The 22,438-nt window shown below is 47.4% G+C and overlaps 1 protein-coding gene across 1 annotated transcript in view; it reads right to left on the bottom strand.

The window, feature by feature from the left end:
* LOC146198263 (uncharacterized) overlaps nucleotides 1–18,183 on the bottom strand; it is an 80,742-nt gene extending 62,559 nt beyond the window's left edge. The window contains exon 1 of the mRNA XM_084592578.1: nucleotides 17,755–18,183. Coding sequence (XP_084448704.1) covers nucleotides 17,755–18,135 — 381 coding nt within the window. The 5' untranslated portion in view covers nucleotides 18,136–18,183. The remainder of the gene's footprint in view (nucleotides 1–17,754) is intronic.
* Nucleotides 18,184–22,438: the final 4,255 nt, after the last annotated feature.

Raw genomic sequence — 22,438 nt, 5'->3', positions numbered from 1 at the left:
CTGCTTTATTGATTATGCGAAAGCGTTTGACTGCGTAGATCAGAGCAGATTGTGGCAAGCTCTCCAAGAGATGGGAGTTCCAATTCACCTCATCTGTCTCCTCAGGAACTTGTATGAAGGGCAAGAGGCCACAATCAGAACTGGGCATGGTGTTACTGATTGGTTTCCGATTGAGAAAGGGGTGAGGCAAGGCTGCATACTGTCGCCCTGCCTATTTAACCTATATGCAGAGTGCATCATGAGGAAGGCCGGTCTGGACGAGTCTTCAGCTGGAGTGAAGATTGCTAGAAAACGTATCAACAACCTTAGATATGCGGATGATACCACTTTAATGGCAGAAAGTGAAGTGGAACTCAAGAGACTTCTGATGCGCGTACAAGAAGAGAGTGAGAAGTTCGGGCTTAAACTGAACATTAAAAAGACAAAGATCATGGCGTCTTGCCCTATCAAGTCCTGGAGCATCAATGGACAAGAAGTGGAAGCTGTGACAGATTTTCTGTTCTTGGGCTCCAAGATTACCTCGGAAGGAGACTGCAGCCATGAAATTAGGAGACGCTTGCTTCTGGGAAAGAGAGCAATGGTTAGCCTTGACCGCCTAGTAAAGAGCAGAGACATTAGTCTGCCAACCAAGATCCGTATAACTCGTGCTATGGTCTTTCCAGTTGTGATGTATGGATGCGAGAGTTGGACTGTGAAAAAAGCTGACCGCCGAAGAATTGACGCGTTTGAATTGTGGTGCTGACGAAGACTCTTGAGAGTTCCTTGGACTGCCAGAAGATCAAATCAGTCGATATTGTCGACCATAAACCCTGACTGCTCATTGGAGGGTCAAATTCTAAAGTTAAAGCTCAGGTACTTTGGTTATCTGATGAGAAGAGAGGAGTCGCTGGAGAAAGATTTGATGTTGGGAAAGGTTGAGGGTCACCGGAGAAGGGGTAGGCAGCGAACGCGATGGTTAGATGGCATCCTCGAGGCACTGCAGATGAAGTTATGTGATGTTAAGAAGATAGTGAGAGACCGGAAAGCGTGGCGTGACATGGTCCATAGGGTCACGAAGAGTCGGACACGACTGAACGTCTGAACTTAACTGAACTGAACCATCGACACATACGTACGGGAGCGTGGCCTGACCTGCGCCCCTTCAAAGTCAGAGCTCTTTCTCTACCGCCCCAAGCAACAGGACAACGTCAATCCTCCCATCTCCCTCACGCTAGGTACCCATTCCATCCCACTAGTATCCAAAATCCGAGTGCAAGGGCTAATGCTCCACTCCCATGGCGCGCACGGAGAAGTCATAAAGGCTCTCCAAACACACGCTCAACAGGCCACCCGACTGATTCGCCGCATAGCAAACCGCCGGGCTGGCGTACGCGAGCGAAACACCCTTCGCCTCACCCAGGCTTACATCATAAGCCGCACCGTATATGCCCTTCCATACCTACCCCTCCGACAGAAGGAGAGAGACCGGGTAAACGCGCTCCTGCGGAGTTGCACGAAGATGGCTCTACGCCTTCCCCCCAGCACATCCAACAATCGGCTTCTCAAACTCGGTGTCCACAACACCTTTGAGGAACTTACAGAAGCCACCTTTACGGCACAAATATACCGTCTATCGAACTCAGAGGCTGGCCACGCTCTATTATCCAAATTAAACCTAAACCCAATTACACACCCTACCAAGGGTGTCCCCCTTTCTTCTATCTTCCGCTCTAACCTCAATATACACCCCCTCCCCAAGAACATGCACCCTGAGCGAGATGGGAACCGCAGAATAGCAAGGGCTCGGGCCCTCCACAAACAGTATAGCGAGGACCATGAGGTGGTCTATGTGGACGCAGCGGAATATACGTCAGGCCACCGTATGGCCCTGGCGGTAGCCGACAATCAAGCAAAATTTCTAACCTCCAGCTCAATCATCACCAATTCGGCCACAGAGGCAGAAGAGGCAGCCATCGCGCTTGCTCTGACCTCTACATCTGCCAACATAATTACCTCTGACTCCAAATCTGCCATTCTCAACTATGCCAATGGCTACATATTTCGCACCGCTGCTCGCTTACTACGCTTCTGGCAGCCCCGGCATCCTGTAACCCTTATCTGGACGCCAGCACATGCCGGCCTCCCTGGCAACGAAGAGGCTCATTCTCTAGCCCGAGGTCTCACATTCCGGGCAGGAGGAGATGAGCCCCTTCTACAGGCCGAGGAGCGTCTGCTCTCCTTCCGCGATATTCTCTCATATTACCGGGACAAACGAAGAGAATACGTGCACCCCCAGCCCCGGCCCTTATCATAGCGCAGGCCGCACACTGGCGACTACAAACTCGCCCTGCTCCATACCCCATACTACTACATGCCAGATACCCAGACCAATTTCCGTCCTCATGAAAACTTTGCGGCAAACCAGATTTCCTACACACCCTCCTCACATTCCCCACCTTCCCTCATCCCCCATCACCGACCGTGGCGGAGTATTACTGGGAAACTCTACTGACCAGCACTTCTGCTCAAGACCAGCGCCGGATCATCTCCGTGCTATGAGGATAGCGCTCCAAGGGCTATCCTTCGCTTTGTAAGGGTGCCCTCCTCACAGTGAGGGAGCACCCAAGTGCCCCCCCCCCCCTATTCATATCATTGGCATTAAATGTTTTTACCACCACCACCCACCACCATCCGGCGCTGCCTAATCCTCATGGGCACGCGGCCGGTGCTAGCCACACACGGCGCTAGAGCGCTTACCCATGCGGACTATTCATTCAGTGTAGGCTATACGCTCACTGCGGACTCTGTATGGGAATATGTTTTTTTTTTTTTTTTAATGCGAAGGCATTAATTCGCTATGTTCACAGATTCCTGTCCGCAGACTGTGTCCGCAAAATCGTGTCCGCAGCAGTTGTGAGTAATTGAGAAGTGGTAGAGGTTAATGAGTGGTGTCAATTGACGGAGGGTAACGTATTGTGTCCGAAAATATAATTAGGCCAATAAGTTAATTAGGTAATTAATTAGAATAACTGGTTCACAGGAAAGGAAAGGCGAAGTATCTGCCACACTTGTTCTGTGGATACCTGAACCGCGCCGTAAGGGAATGGAGGAAGGTGGGAGTGCAAGCGGAAAGAGAGAAAGGGGTGCCATAGTGGACATGACGTCAAGGATGTGACGTCAAGCAACCGGAATTAGAGCCGAAAAAAAAGGGCATAGGAAGAGATTGGCGCGCAATTTGAATCTTCCCGCACGCGACGCCTGCATCCGTATACCTAGGCGCAGCAGTGAAAAGGAAACGTGCAGATGTAAGTATATTTAAGATGTGCTTTACTAAAGCTACTGTAAAAAGCGAACCGCTCACAAAATAATTGCGGCTGTGGAGCATTAATGTCACTCGCGACGAGACGGCGTTTCTGAGTCGATATCGAGACAATAATAATATTTGGTTCACAGGAAGGGAAAGGCGCAGTATCTGTCACACTTGTTATGTGGACACCTGAACCGCGCCGTAAGGGAAGGAATGAAGGCGGGAGTGAAAGTGGAAAGAGAGAAAGGGAAGCTGTAGTGGAGGACTACGGTGTAATTTCGATCACTTGGGGATCTTTAACGTGCGCTGACATCGCACAGCACACGGACGCCACTTCTTTTCGCCTCCATCGAAACGCAGCCGCCGTGGTCGGGTTCGAACCCGGGAACTCGGGACAGTAGTCGGGCGTCTCACCACTGCACCTCCCCGTTTTTTTTTATTTCTTTATTGCATGAATTGTTACAAATACATCCGTTGTTGTGGCTGTAGGAAGAAGGAAAAGAAAATGCACGGGCCTGCTACTGGCTACCAGCGACAACCTGGGCCAGCAAGCCTGGATTATCCAGCTAGTCGGCAAGTCAGCTGCTGCCAGCGGAGCCCTGGACTAGGGGCACGGACCACCCAGCTCCTGCGAATTCTTACTGATTATTATGCTCATTAAAAGTTTTCTCTCTCTCTCTCTCTCTCTTTCTGGCTCTGTAGCTGAGCCACCTCCACTGCTTCGTGCAGATAGAAGAGAATATAGAGAAGAAAGAAAAGGAAGGGTTTCGGAAAGAAAGACTCGCGCCCCGAAAAGTCGGGAATTTGGACTAGCCGCATTCAGGCTTCATATAAGCGCAGCATCGATGTTTCACGAAACATGCCGGCCACTTGTAGCAAGTTGTGCGAGTGCATAAATAGCTTAAAAATTCCAGCGGGTACTTCATACAACAGTGATTTAGCCGCATTGCAGATTGCCAGCTAGCTGTGCCCTCACTGGCCATGCATGCCATACTGCTTTTTTTTTTTTTTTCGTTCCGCGACAGCACAGTCGTTTGTCTCTCAATGACGGCATGGCATTCCTTGCACATGCATCTGTAAAGACAGCGCAGAATTAAATCGTATACTACTTCGGTAGTTTTATAATCTGAAATCGACTTTGGTGCTTACTCTTCGCAGTCCTGTCAAAGCGCGATGATGCTCTGTGGGTGCCCAGCATCTCGGTCGAGGTGCTGGGCGGCTCGGCGACGCGTCTTATGAGAACGGACAGTCGTTCTCATTGAAGGTATACTGAACAAATATCCAAAAATATTCAGAAAGCACCACATTGCATTCTTAAGACACGATTACACTAGTACAGACATAATTCGGGTTAGTTTTGAGGGGATGGCTGTCTTTTGGAAGTTTTCAGAGCGGCCGCCGGGAGATAGCAACACCCTCTTGGGCCCTTCCACGGAGGCCGTGACGTCACGCCAGTTGCCCCCGACATCATTGTCGATTACGCGGCTAAAAGGGGACTTTCGTGCTCCCCGCATAAATCTGAGTTGTTCGTTTATAACCCAAAGTACCTCCGCTGCAAGAATAGCGGGGAGTTTCATATTCAGGTGGAGGGCAAACCGGTGCCAAAAGTAGATCAGATCAGGATTTTGGGGATGGTCATTCAATCCCACGGTCACAACGGAGAGGTCCTGAAAAAATTAGAAAGTTACGCGATGCAAACCCTCGGGCTCTTGAGGAGGGTCGCCACTAAAGGAAGAGGCCTCAAGGAGAGAAATTTGCTAAAACTAATCCAGGCATATGTAATAAGCAGAATCAGTTACGCCACGCCCTACCTGGACATCAAGGCCGGCGAGAAAGAGAAGTTAGACTGCCTGATTCGAAGATGCGTTAAGAAGGCGCTAGGACTGCCCATGGGTACCTCGAGCGAACGACTGCTTGAACTCGGGGTGCATAACACGTGGGCAGAATTGGCGGAAGCAGTGCGAGTCTCCCAATTAGAGAGACTAAGCATGACCGAGACGGGCAGGGTAATCCTTGCAAAAGTAGGCCTCAACCCAGACAGGGGAGTTCAAAAAAAAGTCACAATTAATAGTGAAATCAGGAATGCTTTGGTAGTCCCCCCCTTCCCTAGGAATATGCATCCAGAATTTAATGTCGAAAGAAGGGCCAAACGAGCTGAAGCTCTAGAGCGACGGTTCAAAAACATGGGAACAAAGGAAGTAGTCTATGTTGATGCGGCAAGTGGCAGAACAGGTGCGGCGGTAGCTTCGGTAGTCGATGGCCGAGGGGCACCGGTATCCGCGGCAGCCATCAGAGGCCGCAACATAGAGACTGCGGAGGAAGTTGCGATAGCGCTAGCTTGCGTAGGAACAGAAGCCAAGTTCATAATTAGCGACAGCAAAACTGCCATTCAAAATTTTGGGAAGGGGAGGATATCGCCGGAGGCGGCCAAAATCCTCACCGAAAGAACAATAAATAGGAAAATTCAGTTAATTTGGACACCCGCTCACGCTGCCGTCCCTGGTAACGAGGCGGCTCACGAGCTAGCCCGAGCTCTCTACTTCCGGGTAGCCGTCGAGCCCCCCGAACACTGGGCATACGACGAGCGTCTGCAAAATTATGGGGAAATCATCGACCATTATAAATTGGGACGTAGACTGGTACCCCCGCCAGATGTTAGACTAAATAATAGAGAAGCTGTCGCGTGGAGGCGGCTACAAACTAATACGTTCATGAACCCGGTCTGGGCGTTTCACGCGCTACCAGACTTTAGGGACAATGATCTCTGCAAACACTGTGGGGCGAGAGGGACCCTCGACCACATAATTTGGGAGTGCCCACAATCTCCAGGGATAGGGCAAAATATTACAAGTAGAGAAGCCTGGGATACCCTGCTGCGAAGCGCGGACCCTGCGATCCAGCACCGCACCGTCCATCTGGCGGAAGAGGCCGCAAGAAGCCAAGGGCTACCTGCCAGCCTCTAATCCGCGGGCGCACGACTCCCCGTTTCCGATGGAAATAAAAGTTGTACAACCAACCAACCCCGGCACCCCGGACGCTGCTTTCGGCCTCCTGGCGTTCGCGTTGAATCTGTCGCGGCTGCTTGTTATAATGACACCCAGGTGCGCGTCTGTCGCAGGTTTTTTTGCGTTCGGTAATTACTAAGGGAGCTTGGCTAACACTCGAGTATAATTGTTTTCGCACCGCCGAGGCATGCACCGCCAATATCTAAGGCAGAGTCGCAAATGCTTTTATACAAATGGTTTTATTGACAGGAAGGTTTGGAAGCGGCCAATTTCATTTCTTGCTTGTCTTCATTTTTCTGTCTGCAGCTTTTTTTTTTTTTTTTTTTTTTTTTTTTTTTGCGGTGCACTTTGAATATGGTCGTTTCTCATTTTACAAAAGTTGTTCAAAGTAACGTTTGTTGCGGCACGCACTACATGCCGCACTAGAATTTCTGGTGTGTGACCATTTTTACAGGTTTCCAAGGCGCATCTCGCAGAAACGAAATGCCTACGGGGCTAGCCTGCCACCGGATTTGTATCTTGTAGGCAGTCATTTCACCCGCCACCGTTTCGGTGGTGGACAACGGCATGGCCCTACGAAGCTGGAACTGGTTCAAGTAAGCTGTGCAGTTCGGGTAAATAGGTGGTACGGCATTGGACACCAGATGAAACCTGTCACTGTCAACTGTCAAAGTATTTCCTGTTGCTGCATCAAAGCGTGATAGCTTCTTCATTAGGTCTTTCTCTTGGAAGTGAAGTTCCCGGCCTCGGCGGCAGTTTTTCGATGGAGGCGAAAAGCAAGGCGCCCGTGTGCTGTGCGATGTCAGTGCACGTTAAAGAACCCCAGGTGGTCGAAATTTCCGGAGTCCTCCACTACCGCGTCTCTCATAGCCCGAGTTGCTTTGGCACGTTAAACCCCGCAAACCAAACCAAACCTTCACATACTTGCGCAATGTATGAAAAATATGTTGTCACTCATTGCCGTTATATCACATATTTTGCGTGTTATTAAGGAGTCCAGCACAGTACTGCATACTTTTGTTCCTTATCCCTGGCCTGGTCAAATTCACTAAGACTGCCAGTCTTATCACGTCAAACATTAAGCACAACCTGACCTTCTGGTCGAGCACGTGGGACATGAGGTGTACGGCATAAACTTCAGTTTCTCACCATTGAATGCACGCTGGGTGTGAAATACTTCCGCGGGATGATTCTACTCCACGATTCATTTCTTGGAAGAAGGCAGCAGAGCAGGTAACAAAGCACAACATAAGAAGCACACACAAACACAAGGACAACGCTTCATTCCTACTGGCATCCTTTGGAAACGCGACAACATGCACCTTGGACCAATGTCATAGTTCCCGCGACACCCAGGAACACAACACCGCCCCATGTTACGCCACGTCTAGTGTATTCTTCTGAGCAACGCCATATCCTCGTTTCAAGCACCGGTGATGCTGGTCACACTTCAATATTTTGCACGTACTGATACATGCAAAAATGCATGCACACGATTGAAAGCACACTTGAGCGTGGGAAAGCAACTCAAAAATAACGTCAGCGCGGAGCTGTGCAGCACCAAACCATACAAAGAGAGTAGGCAGCGATGACTAAAAAGATGATATTCAGTTGCTCAAATATTTTCGCTCGAACCTGTTTCCGGGAACGTTCGGAGAAAACCTTTATTGGCTCATACTGTCGTCGAACAAAGCAGTCCGGGCGAGCGGCGCACCTGATTGGTCGACAGAGAAGAGACATCGCCAGCCACCAAAATCGAAGCGACCAACCAGATGTCTCATTTTCTCTAGCGTTCCTGCCATCTGCAATCCTACACTTGAACGCGCGCCAAGGAACAATGGTGTACCGTCCAAACGCCAACGGTGTTGGGAGAAAAGGACAACTAGCGTGACGTAGACGGCTGGGAGAGGAGGATGTGAGCAGGCCTTGTAAAAGTCGAGAAAATCGAGAAGGTCGAGAGCTTTCCCAGGTGCCCGCTAGGTCCGGTGATTTGAGAAATATTCATTATAATACTTACTTTCCGCTCATTTCTGTTCATTAAGTGGATTGTTTTGATCACTTCCAATGCGATAGCTACCATCTGCGCTGGAAATCTCGGCGGTAATTATTTTTTTATTTTGTATACCTTTAAACCTGAATGACGAGTCCTCACAGTCACAGCCCGATGGCATCGGGGACGTCTCACTGACATCAAGTGGATAAATGAAGGGGAAATGAGGGTACTCGTTATAATACATGAAGGAAAGAAGCCAACAGTCGGCGAGGCCAAGGAAAGCACTGAGGATTGTACTTTGTCTTTTTTTAATTTTTATTTCGGTAATCACATAAATTAGTAATGTAATCTTGTTTAGGGCAAAGATAAACACAAAGTACAAGGAAAAACAACGTGCCGATGGTGGGGACCGAACCCACGACCTCCGAATATACACAGGGTTCCGTGGCGATTGCCCACCTCGACAGAACGGCAACGCGCGCGCGCTGCTCATCTGCACGACTTAGGGTGCCTCGATACCGGCGCGCTACATCGAGGCACCCTAGCACGACTGTGTGGTCATTGTGTGACGTCACGCAAAAGGGGCGCTCCCCGGCTACTTCGCGGGCGCTTCAATTTCATTCGTTTTTTGCTCATTTCAAAGTATTGCGTGAGCGTTGTAAAAAAATGAAATCGCGTGCTGTGATAGACAAACATTCAGCAAAACAAATCAACCATTACTTTGGTGCAGCCGGAATACTGCCGGAGCAGCCCTTAAACGGTCGCCATCTTGAGAGTAGTTCAGATTCTGCCACCAGGCTACGCCACTAATCCATGACTGATAGGGTGTCTCGATGTAGCGCGCGGCGCTAGTATCGAGGCACCCTAATGACTGAGCCAGTCACCCAGCCCTCTTGACCTGCGCTGTCTGAACACTTTTCTGTTGTTGCTGCGCGGGCCTTCAAAGTTTTTTGTGGCTCCACAGCGGCGTCCAGGCAGAGAAGGGGAGGGCTTTTGTCCCCGTCCTGCACAGCATGGGCTGCCTCATTAAACTCCCTCTTCACCCCACCCCACCACTACTTCGAATAATACACGCCCCGATGATGGGACAAGAGCCTTCCTCTACTGAGATAGAAGTTTGCAGCACTGCAAAAGGCAGAGGCACCCCGGTACAACAGGATCACGCGCACTACAATAGGCAATTTTGCTCCTACGCACCTCTCGCCCGTCAAATTGACGGGGTGACAGTAGGAGCACAATTTTCTGCAGGGGCGAGAGGCACTTAGGAGCACAATTGCAAGGGCTCCTCTGCTTTTTGCAGTGCTGCAGATATCTTGTGAGACGAAGTATAGTTTCCGCTGTAGAGCCACGAGCCCGATTGCTCCTCCCCGCCGAGCGTGAGGGGGTTGTACTGAACTGCAGTATGCTAGCTTGACTGAACAAAAATAAAACAGTGTCAAGTACCAGTGAAAAGGGAAAGCGCACGGCATATATTTCTGCAGGCTTCCTCAATGAACCTTAGTTGAAGTCGGCGCCTGTCTTGTGTTCTTTTGATCCTCGTCTTTAGCGCTGTGCGAGCATGTGATCATTAGCGAGCTTTAGAATACGGCGACCCTATCTGTAAGGGGGAAAGAGTTTGAGGGCGAGGACAAATGCTTCACGAGAGGCGTAGTTTCCGTAGTAACAAAATGTAGCCGGCGAACATGAGACACGAGTGGCCAGCACATTGCCTCTTCCACTGGTACTGTTGTAGAGAAAACAGAGGCAGTGGAACGGGACACAAGCTCTACAGTTAGGCTTCGAAGGAAATATAGTAACAAAAAAAAAAACAGTAGAAACGACAAAGGAGCAGGAACGAAAATTACGAAACAACCTCTGCGCTCGTGAGGATGAGAAGCCTAAAAACGACCCTTTTGATAATCGCCGACCCAACCGGTAACTCCTCCGCCTCGCATTCCAGCCAGCAACGTCGACTCCGCACAACATCTACAGGCACTCATCTCTTGCGCTCAATGGGCTACAATACCCCTGATCCCTCACCTCATACTCATATACCCATCCCTCCGCATCTGCGGAGCCTCCTCGAGCTCAAACCCCTCCCACAAAATATGAATCCCGAACACCACAAAGGTCGTCGCGCAGCCCGTGCCTCATATTTTTCCAAACAGTACTCCACACGCCAAGACATCATCTACACGGATGCTTCACACAATCCGGACATTCCTCACATCTGCACTGCTGTATTCACGGACATTCGCCGCTCAACATTCAATGCCGCCTCCATCCACTGCACTAGCATCGCCGAGGCCGAATGCTTGGCCATTACACTCGCAATTGCACACATCAGTCAGTTGCAGACTCAGCACACCACAATATGCACAGACTCCCAAACAGCATACAGATATCTACTGCGAGGAACCCTCCCACACTCATCCGCTAAAATATTATCTACTCTACCTACCCCTCCCGATACCATCACCATCACATGGGTTCCTGGGCATGAGGACATCCTCGGAAATGAGCGCGCTCATGCGTTTGCCCGAGAACTAAGCTTCCGGGCGCCGGTGGATGTCCTCCCCAAACCTTCATTATACACCACCATCGAACCTCTTGACTACACTACAATTGTTCAGTACTATCGTCGCTGCCGTGCCACGTTCCCGCCACCACATCCCACGCTTTCTCACATCGACAGCACGTACTGGCGACAACTCCAAACACATTCGTTTCCATCGCCTGAATTTGCCCACATATTTCACCCCACGGACTTCCCAACGTACTGCACCACATGCAACGCCACCCCACCCACCCTCTACCATTACTTATGGGAATGCCCACATCCAATCCGCGTTCCTCCCGTCAAACACCCCACCCCCTCCTCCTGGGAGGCTGCCCTTCTAGCCACGCAACCTGCAGATCAGTTACGGCTGGTCGAGCGGGCTAAGCTAGAAGGAACAGCCAGAGGGCTCCTGGACTAAGAGGTCCTCCTGGGAGTGTTTATATATTTTTTTTTAATAAAGTTTTTTCCTCCTCCTTCTCCTCCTCCAAAGATTCACCGAGACCGATGACGCTGTTTCCAGTCTAACACATGACGGGCAAGGTGAAGTACACAGGACCGCTGTTTCTGATCGTTAACGTTTCTTTGTCACTCAGGGAAACAATGAAGAGAGCACGTTTAGTGAAAAAGCATGCAAATAAAATAAACAAACCCATCCAAAAGAAAGGGGGCGTGCAGATGAAACGTTGAGCACAAAAGACAGAGGTGGGGTTATTTAGCTGCTACAGCCCTGCCAACCGTTTTTTTTTTTTGTTTTTTTTTTTGTTTGTTTGTTTTGGTTTTTTTTTTTTTTTTTTGCCTCCCTCGGCTGGACTATCTTGAATGAGTATAGTCAACGATGATTGAACGGAACTGCGGCGGCAAAGTCAAATTTATCCACACTTTTGTAACATTTTTTTTTTTTTTCTGTCCTGCCTAAGATGTGGAAAATAAACAAACTACAATGTGCTTGGGCTGCTACCAGTAAATAAACTACAGTTTAGCATCCGATGCATTTTCTCATGTGTTTGCAGAGCTAAGCAGAATTTTTGTATTTCTTTTGCCACTTTTCTTTTTGCTATGAACTCGTAAAATCTTCATATCATGCAACAAATTTATGCGGCACGTAACAACATCTTCTCCTCAATAGGTGATTTCCATAGCATCAGGTTTTTTTCCTTACAGGGATTGCATGATACCGACACTCTAACGCGCAAGACTTCACGCCTTACTTTCAGTGTAAGGCTGACTCGATAATAAGAATGCAGAGAAATTTCGCGTTGTCTGGATGTATCTCCAGCTGGTATGTTGAAATTATGACAGCACTGTTCTTTGGCTGGCTGATTCCGCTTAGTCGTTTCGGTGGAAGGAAGGAGGCCTCTCTGTTTGTTGGTTGCCCCGTGTTGAGTGTGCTAGCGGTTATTCGCTTCTCGTGCGAGGCAGCCCCATGAGCAGCGAGATGCCTGCTTTTGCCAAACACAAGCATACATCCTGTGTGTTACTAAAAAAACTAAAAACGAGTAACGAAAGCCACTACTTGTACTGGACCGGGAGCACGTTTCGTTCGCCGAGTTGCAGTGTTGGCTGTAGCCGGAAACTCTAGATTCAGGTAGGGTGCTTTGATGCGCGCGCCCTCGCGCCCTAGAAGGGTGGAGACAACTCCGACATATTTTGGCCCACCCTTCTCATAGCGCTTCAGGAGCGTTCCTGTTATCTGCAATCCCAATCTTGAACGCGCGCCATGGAACGCCACGTGACAGAAGCGATGGCGTACCATCTAAACGCACACTTTTCGGAGAAAGTGTGACAGGTACTGCGCCTTTCCTCCAGAAGTCTCATCTTGTCTAGCGTCCCTGCCATCTGCAATCCCAAACTTCAACGCGCGCCAAGAAACGCCACGCGACAGCCGCCGAAAAAAGCGGCACACACTTGCATGGGCTCAAATATGGAGACGTAGAGGCCGCACTGACATGACCCTGTGGAATTATACCGAAAGTGGAAAAGACATCAGGAACGAAGCTTTCTTTGATCACTCAAGAGGCAGTGGCCTACTTTTTGAAGCTAGATCAGGGTGCCTTAGAACACGTAGCCAGAAAAAGAAATTTAGCAATGATGATGACGCATGTGCTGTATATGGTAACTCCAATGAAACAATTGACCGTATTATTACAGTGTACTATAGTATTATACTCGAATGTAATGATATCCTTCCGGAAGTCGATGCAGGCGCAGTCACTCTTCCTGAAGCTCTGGGGTTTAGAGATACCGGTGGCCGGGTGAATAAACCGGCGGTGGAAGCTAGCAAAAACGACTGGAAGAATGGTGGCTTAAAAGCAGTAAAGTGACATGTTAGCAATGTAGAAAAAAAAATTCAATAAATAGAATGATGGTATAATTAACCAATCTAAAACAATAATTAAGATATAGGGAGAAAAATGAGCATGATAGCTACTGATACCACCCCGTCTCAAAGGGGACGCTCCTATATTCCATCCATCCACCGTAAATTTTAGATTCAGGTAAAGTAGCCCCATCTCCTCTATCCTCCTCCGGCGGCGCCGCTCCTCCTCTCGCATTTCGACCGTGGCTCCACCTACGTGCGCGACTAGCGCGCGCTCTCCGGAGCAGGCGCCTGTCACCGCTGTCTCTACCAGCGGTCCCGCTGCGCGCCCGCAGATCGAGGCAGCCGTGCGCCGGTAAAAGCGCTGGCGCCATGTGTCACCAGAGCATTTCAGCTTGCATTTTGTCGCAATGTGTTCAGGTTAAAATATTACTCACTACTGAAACATAATTACCGAATGTTGACAGGGATTTCCCGCCAGAATAGTTTCAGCTATGAGTGTCATACACCACATATACGCGATTTCGGCGTTGGTTCAACTCGCCGTCATCTCCATGTGTCCGTAGTTCGTCACCCTTCGCCAAACTCAGCGGCATGCTTTAAAAAATTGTAACTAGGCGGCGGACAGGAATAATTTAGCAACAGTCTATGTATGGTTTCTTTGCAGCGTTGACTGGTTTGCGAGCTGCCGGTAAACTTGAGAAGTGTGGCAGCAGTTGTCTTCCATGTATTTTCAACTTCAGCTGCAGATCAGAATTAACTAGGCGGCGGAAGCTGCAGTCTGTGTGGTGTCTTTGCAGCTTTGACTGACTTGTTATCTACCGTTAAACTTGAGAAGCGTGTCAGCAGTTTTTTTTTTTTTTTTAGTATTTTGCGCTGAAATGGTTCCGTTTTCAACTGTCAGTGTGTGACACCATTCGTACGCGATGTCTGCGTTAGTTGAACTCACCTTTACCTCCGTGCTTGTATCTGCCACCGGCCAAAGTGCGCAACATGCTTGAAAAAAAAATAACTAGCCGGCGGAGAAGAACAATTTCGCAGCAGTCCGCGTGGTTTCTTTGCAACTTTGACTGACTTGTGAGCTACCGGTAAACTTGAGAGGCGTGATAGCAATATTATTTAATAACGTTGCTTATTGCCTCAGCACATAAAAGAATATGTAAAAAATAAAATAAAAGAGGTGTAAAACATCAATTAACAGCAAAAACCATATTGCTTTACTTTGTGTACATATATGGTGGAAAACAAAAAGCAGGATCCATAAAATACTGTAAGTATACATTTATGCAGACTTGTTCAAGATGCAAACTAGACACGGCATAAATGAGATTTAAACATGTTCTGCACAACATGAAATAATAAGGAAGAGGCATACCTGTAGAAAATAAGATCAAGGAAAATATTGTCAACACATAATAATAGTATACAACTTAATAAAACAGCAGTCACTAACTATATAAGTGGTAAGCAGTGTGTGTATCACTTCGCTGAGCAGCAAAGAGAACCAGTTTTGAATATTTGACAACACCAAAGAAACCAGAGCCATGGAAATTCTTGCGCTTGCAATTTGTTTTGATTATTAGTTTATTGTTCAGGTAACCATAAAAGCATTATCAACAGACTAGTTTGTGCCACGGAGGAACTGTGTGTGCCAGTGTGTGTTGCATTGAAATTCGCCCGGCCTATTCGATGAAGCCAGCCAGACCTTCCTCAGAGCAGCATTTCGATTCTCGGACGGTATTCTGAACAACCTCTTGCGATCACGCTCAGTTGTGCTGCACCCGAATGCGCAGCAAGCTGGCATTTGAAACAAAGGACTTCAAAGAGCAGCGAGAAAGAGGTGCGAACCGCAGCAAAACACGCGGCGATATGTGCCGCGCGCGCGCGCCGTCCGCACCGCTGGAAAGAAGGAAACTGCACGCCCAGCAAAAAAAAAAAAAAAAAAGCCAGCTCGCGCGAGCACGTGATGGCGCTCGGCCAATGAGAGGGTCGAACGACGAAGGAGAGCGCCGGTATAGCGCCGGAGAGAAGGCGGGCGGCAAACTTCACATGTTGGCGCTACTTTTAGTTTATTGAGGGGTTTTAGAAAGATTCAGGTAAAGCCCCTCAATAAACTAAAAGTAGCGCCAACATGTGAAGTTTGCCGCCCGCCTCCTCTCCTGCGCTCTCCTTCGTCGTTCGACCCTCTCATTGGCCGAGCGCCGTCACGTGCGCGCGCGCGCTTTTTTTTTTTTTGCTGGGTGTGCAGCTTCCTCCTTTCCAGCGGGGCGGGCGGCGCGCGCGCGGCACATATCGCCGTGTGTTTTGCTGCCACGCGGACTGCTACTAAATCGTTCCCGCTGGCTATTTAATTTTTTTTTTTTCAAGCATGTTGCGCTCTTTGGCCGGCGGCTGATAGAAGCACGGTGGTGAAAGCGAGTTCAACCAACGCAGACATCGCGTACAAATGGTGTCACGCACTGACAGTTGAAAACGGAACCGTTTCAGCGCAAAATATAAAAAAAAACTGCTACCACGCTTCTCAAGTTTCACGGTAGCTTACAATTCAGTCCAACCTGCAAAGAAACCACGCAGACTGCAGCTTCCGCAGCCTAGTTAATTTTTTTTTTTTTTTTCAAGCATGTTGCGCACTTTTGTCAACGGCTGACGGACTCAAGGAGGTGAAGGCGAGTTAAATCGACGCCAAAATCGTGTACGTATGGTGACACACCATGGCAGCTGAACACGGCACCGTCTCAACGCCAAATATAAAAAAAAAATAACTGCTACCTCCCTCCCCAAGTTTACCGGTAGCTCACAAGTCAATCAAAGCTGCAAAGACTCAACACAGACTGCAGCTTCCGCTGCCTATAGTTAATTTGATCTGCAGCTGAAGTTGAAAATACATGGAAGACAGCTGCTGCCACACTTCTCAAGTTTACCGGCAGCTCGCAATCCAGTCAACGCTGCAAAGAAACCATACACAGACTGTTCCAAAATTGTTCCTGTCCGCCGCCTAGTTACAAATTTTATAAAGCATGCCGCTGAGTGGCCAAATGTGACGAACTACGGACACACGGAGATGACGGCGAGTTGAACCAACGCCGAAATCGCGTATATGTGGTGTATGACACTCACAGCTGAAACTATTCTGGCGGGAAATCCCTGTCAACATTCGGTAATTATGTTTCAGCAGTGAGTAATATTTTAACCTGAACACATTGCGACAAAATGCAAGGCTCTGGTGAGACCCGACGCACGGCCGCCTCGATCGGCACGCGCGCGGCGCTGATCGAGACGGCTGTGAAGGGCGCCTGCTCCGGAGAGCGCGCGCTAGTCGCGCACCCCGTAGGTGGAGCCACGGTCGAAATGCGAGAGGAGGAGCGGCGCCGCCGGAGGAGGAGAGAGGAGATGGCGCTACTTTTAGTTTATTGAGGGGCTTTAGATAGATTCAGGTAGATTCAGGATGTTTGTAGCGCCACCTTCATAAATTTTCTGAACTGCGACATTCTTATTGCACGTACATTTCATAGATGGCGCTACCTACTACATTTATCGTACATGGCTCTGCTATTCCACTATTTGCTTTTTGCACACTTTATAGTTGATAATTATTACCACTCGAATGAACGAAAGCCCGAAACTTCAACAGAAAAAAACTAGCCATTGAGCAGTTCAATCGTGCTTAAAATACTTCATGAAGAGTTCGCGCGCTTCAAGCAAACCACGAAAAAAATCAGCTGAAATCACCCTGACCGTGCACATTCCTCGAGAGACGTAGAGCAAAACCGATGTTTATCCTCTGACAGCGAAGTGTAAAGTTTTTCCACGCGAAATCTCAGCACCGCTAAAAGCTTGTTACTTGAACAGTTTAGCATTCTTTTAGCCATTTTACACAAAAATGCTAACTTTGATCACAAATAACTTTACACTAAATGAAGCAGACAGCTGATATTTTCAGGAAAAGGCAAACCCTGCAATACCTCCAATTGTGCAAAAAGTCTCCGCCGCAGAATGCATATCTTGAAAGTTGTATATATAATTACCTGTTGCATACACTTTTCAAAGGCGCGTGGCTAATAAACTAAACGATACACACTAATGAAAATGCTTAACTTTGTTCATTAACATCTTAGCTCAAAACATCTCGAACGGTTTTTCTCTAGGTGCAAAAGATTTTCCACAATTTTGCATTTCCTGAGACAAGTAGAACTGAAAAGCCGTTTCTTACCTTTCCGCTTTCCTTTACAGCTTGAACATCTTTGAAGCTATTTATAAACCAAATGCACCACTCGAAAGCAGATAAAATAAGCTTTACAAAGGTATAAAAACCACAATTATAAACTAAACGAGTGAGGCACAGAAGATGTATGAATATCACCAAAAATGTCGTCTCTTCCCCGCTGAAGTGGGACCGCCACCTTAAGTACGTCTGCCAGAGGAGGTCGTGGTCTGCCATGCATGTACCATTCTACTTAAAAATGTGCCAGTCTACTTAAAAATCTGCACGTTTACTCAGTTGTGCAGGCAAGCGCTCTTCTTCCACAGACACAAACGGACTACTCGATCGTCACTCTGCCCGGTATGCTTGAAGCGAAATTCTGCTAAAAGAGCTGAAGACGTAAGCTCTCTTACCTTATAATAGTGCTTGAACTGTGCTCCGACGTAGACGGCGAGGTCAGACAGCAGGGAGTCGAGAGAATCCTTGTCGCACTGAGCAAATTCGTCACGAGACACAAGTTCCGACAAAGCAGCAATCAATGTTCGAATGCTTGTTTTCCAATATTGGAACGAGAACACGCATTCTACGCGATCTGTCAGGACAAACACTCCTATCGTAGCAAGACGTGGCAGTCCTTCGCGCGCACTAAATACGAGAGCAAGAACTTTGGTGAGTGTGTCGCAAATTATTTTCAGGTACTTGTCCCAATCTTCAGCGAGGTCTAGTACCAAAAAGTTAGCAACGTTCTGTTCAATAGATACAAGTTTAGGGGGCACTACTGCAATGTTATCCATACTGAAGCGTTAAAGGTACACAGACTACAGGAAACGTCGTCTGCCGTCGTGAGCTGCAACGCTAAAAGCGCTAGGGGCAGGAAAAAAAGCAAGTGCTCCAGAGCATAGGCGGCGTGAGTACGGTAATGCCGATAGGGGAGCCGGCATACAGTTAACGGCGCTGGAGTGCTACTGCTGCCGTGCAACGCTGCTCCCGAGCAGCCGACGCTGCACTACTACTAGCTACTAGTGCGTGAATGTTTTGTTTCTCTATGGCGCCGCCGTCATCGTTGCCGTGTCGTCTGCTTCAGATGCCGCGAATCAGCGAGGCCGTTTGCTCATAGCGGTTTGAAAGTTGCCGGGTAAGCTAATATCGCACTGATCGGGGAGCAGCACAACCACAGAGTTTATGACTAGGACAGTCCGCTAAGTGCAGCTAAGCAGTCGCGCCAAACAAATTATTTTTTCAAGCGACCTTGCGTGTCAGTGAGTCTTTCAAGGTGAAAAAAGGTAAGTGATATAAGAAGTTGCACCACCAGTGGTATTGGGATCCCGCGACATGCATGTACAATGACACGGTAGATGGAGGTGGAGCATTCTATGCCAGATTATGGACATCAAAGCTGTACAAGAGAGCTCTCTTGTACAGCGTTGATGTCCAAGAATTGTGCCATATCTGGTGCCAGCTGAACTTAAACCCCAGTCATACCCTATAAACAGTTCCTGGGCACCAATTCTTTCAAAGCACCTGGTGTCATTACATGAGATTTCTGTTCAAACAGCAGATTGAGTCTGCAGATATCTCATTGCAGCCTGTTATTTTTGTCATAAGATTGATAGTGAACGGAAGAAATCCCCAAGTGCTGTTACCAATGTTTCCTTCCCTGCATTTCTAGGGCAGGATTCCAGTGGGAAGGAATGAAAAATCTCAAATACCCCTATGCGGGCCATTTTGGCTTGTTCTTCCAACTTCCAAGGTGTTCAGTAGACAGGCCTTTTGCTATACTGCGGGAATGGCTGCGAAGAAAGCACTCTGCATTACAAGCTGCCCTCAACGGCTTTCATTTATTCAGGTGCAAATATATACAAGTGACAAGTGAGGTATTAACAGCTAGAGTAGACGTGATGCCATATGTGATCATCATATCACGTAGACTGCATAGTCCTTATAAATGTGCTGCAGTACAGCCTTTTTTCTTTTTTTTTTTTTTTGCACACTTGCAACCTTTACAGTACACTCCACGTTTGAAACATTTTCTCCAATTTCCACGTCACTGCAAATGGCTGTTTGAGGAAGCACCTTGCTTAGTGATTTTTGTTTTTGTCTAAATGTATTCTTGTTTCATGATTCATTATTAGTGGGCTGTTATTAAAAGGAAAGTGCACATAAGGCATGACTGTCTTTTTGGGGGGATAGCCAAAGTGGAACCACTTTAAGTGCAAACAGAGCAATGTACAGTTTTAATTGGGACCATTAAGATTCATTCAGTGTTTTCATTTAAGCTAATCAAATCATTGGACATCTTGTCACTTAATGCATCAAACTGCAACTGCTCTTTGTTGTTCTGAATGTAATGACACGCATAATAAAGCTGCCTTACATTTTTTATATGAAGCACTAGTACCAGTTGAAAGGTTCATTTTCAGGCAAAAGAGGTTGAGTAAAGTTAAATGCAGTTTGATTATGCAAGACAAACTAATGTGTGTCCAGTTGTGCAGATAAGCAAATAGCCAATACAGGTGGTCAGGTGCACAAAGCACATGTGACAGTTTACGGTTTATGGAATTTAACACCCCAAATCAAGTCAGGCAATAAGAGACTCTGTAGTGGAGGGCTGCGCATTAATTCAAACTGCCCGAGGTTCTTTAATGTGCAGTGACATTGCACAGTACAGAGGCACCTTGCATTTTCCCTCCATAAAAACATGACCACTGCAGCCAGTGTAGAACCCGCAACCTCAGGCTAAGCAGTTCAGTGCCCTAACCACCAATTCAAATAAACAGGGTGAAATTTGCTGAGGTGGAGTAAATCTTTAATAAGATTAACAGCAATCAGTTTACAGTCTATGTAGCTTCCACAGAATCTTTTTAGTTGAAGAAAAATTAGTTCTGATCAGGGTACAAACCAGGGACCACCTCACTACAGAGTAATCAATCTAGCAACCAAGCTAACCAGGATTTCAGTTGGATCGGGTATGAATTACTTGATTAATAACTATAATCAGAATGGTGTTGGCCTAATCATTGGAGGGATCACCCAAAGGTCCAGTAGATTTGCAGCAGAATAATTACTCATTAGCATCCAGCCAAGCCTTGCCATACGGCTATGAGTAATTAGTTAATCCCAGATATACCAAATTATTACTTATGTCAAACTCTCAGAATATCCCTTTGAAAATCCCGTGCATAAGTATACGAGCATTGTTCACGTTTATCAAACCATCATTCAGCAGATACTGGATATATCGGACTGTGCATCGCACCCATCTGCTCTTTCTACGAGCTTTCTGGTGATCAGTTTTTGCGCATGGTGCTCGGTCAGCTGCTGCCCGGCCTCTAGCACCTGCCGGCTACACTAGCACTAAAAAGCCACGCAAGGAAATTACCATTGGGTACGCTTGAAAGTGTCCTTCGGCCTGGCATGCCTTTCTTTCTCTTTGTCGGTATAATGCCATGAAGCAGGGAAGCCGGCGTTCAGTACAGCTGGCCTAGCTGGACGAAGTCCTGAGGCAGCTCTATCTAGCATCTCGCTTCACTGTTGAAGGGGATATAGAAATCAACGGTACCTCAATTTTAATTGCGTTATCATACTGGCAAGTACCAGTGCCAGAATTGGATCTCTTATGATCTTCAATGACATTTCCCAAACAGAGTCCACTGCAGTTTTGATGTCAGCCGCTACTACAAAGGCACTTGAATAGCATGGTGCAGGACATAAGCAGCACTAACTCAGATACTTCGGTCTGTCCCTGCACCTTGCCACAAATTTGGCGTAGGCACTTGCATCCACGGAGCAGCACATTAAGGCGCACCCATTATGCTTTCCTTTTCGACGCATGGCAGGAGATGATGCTCGGCACATAGGTGCGTGCACGTACACCTCGAGGGTAGCTGCGTCCGTGACAAGTGGCGTGGTGCCAGTATGCCAGCAAGCAGCATGTCGTTGCAGGAAGCTCAACTCCAGCATGGGTGCACCATATTCACACTTCTGGACTACAGAAAGGCTCATCTGTTGGCACGTCTTATGCATTGAGTTATTGATACATCAGGCAATCCAGGCTCATCTATACTCCCTTTTTTAATAAAAATCTATTCTACCTTGGGCGTTTGCACCATTGCACATTGATCCAACACCATTCGCATTTAACTGATTTTGTCAACTAATTCAATCTTGGCCTACCATCAAATATGCTAACCATCCTGGTTTAGCTCAGCAAGTACGGCAATCACCTCAAACAGGAAGTGGCCCCTTGTCTAAACCACTGATCTGGACGCATTTTTTTCAGCTTAGCTAAGCATTTTCTCGAAAAACTTTCTTCTGTGTCCGTACAGCTGCACTTGGGTAGATGCTGCATTTAGAAGCTCAAGAAATTTGTAAGTGAAATGTATAGGTGCTTTAATGAACGTCTATTAGTGTAATAAATACAATAGAAAATGTGTTCTATCTCAATAATGCAAACGCGAAAGCAACAAGGAATATTTAATTTCATGAACACAGAAAGCCACAAACTTCTTCAAAGCACGTCATAGTCCATGACTCACTCAGATTCCCAAGCTTCAAACTGCTACTGTTCCAGTCTAGTATGGTTTTACAAATAGTGAACTTAGCTTTTAGCAAAAATATGTCTTGATGTATATACATGAACATTTTTTAGCACATTAGACATGCTTTTACTATTACTCTCACAAAATTTCACTTTTCTATCTCAAGAACATTATCTTGCAGTTTCTTTTTCCACTAAATATTGTGCAAGTCTGGTTAACAAAAGGTGGCAGAATGCTGGCTCAACATTTGAGCCTTCCTAGAGGCATTAATGTTCTCTAAGGTGAAAGCCTTCCAAATCCCAATACGAGAAAAGCCAGCAGCATCTGTAGGGCACTTGCAGGTGGTCTTAAATATATATCATCAAGCAGCCATATGAGGCAAAAGCTATGAGGTTGTAAACTTACTACATTTCTTGCTCACAACAGAGATCCAAACCAATGAAATAAGTACCTCCAACTGCATACCTTCAAACAGAGGTTAGTGACCACGGCTCTCACATGTCGCATGAAGCATGCCAATTTATGGCCAATACGCAAACACATGCATTAATTTACTATT

Source organism: Amblyomma maculatum, chromosome 2 (assembly GCF_055883805.1).
Source record: "Amblyomma maculatum isolate TAMU_Amacu chromosome 2, ASM5588380v1, whole genome shotgun sequence".
Classification (NCBI taxonomy): domain Eukaryota; kingdom Metazoa; phylum Arthropoda; class Arachnida; order Ixodida; family Ixodidae; genus Amblyomma; species Amblyomma maculatum.
This window is presented reverse-complemented; position numbering and strand designations above follow the sequence as displayed.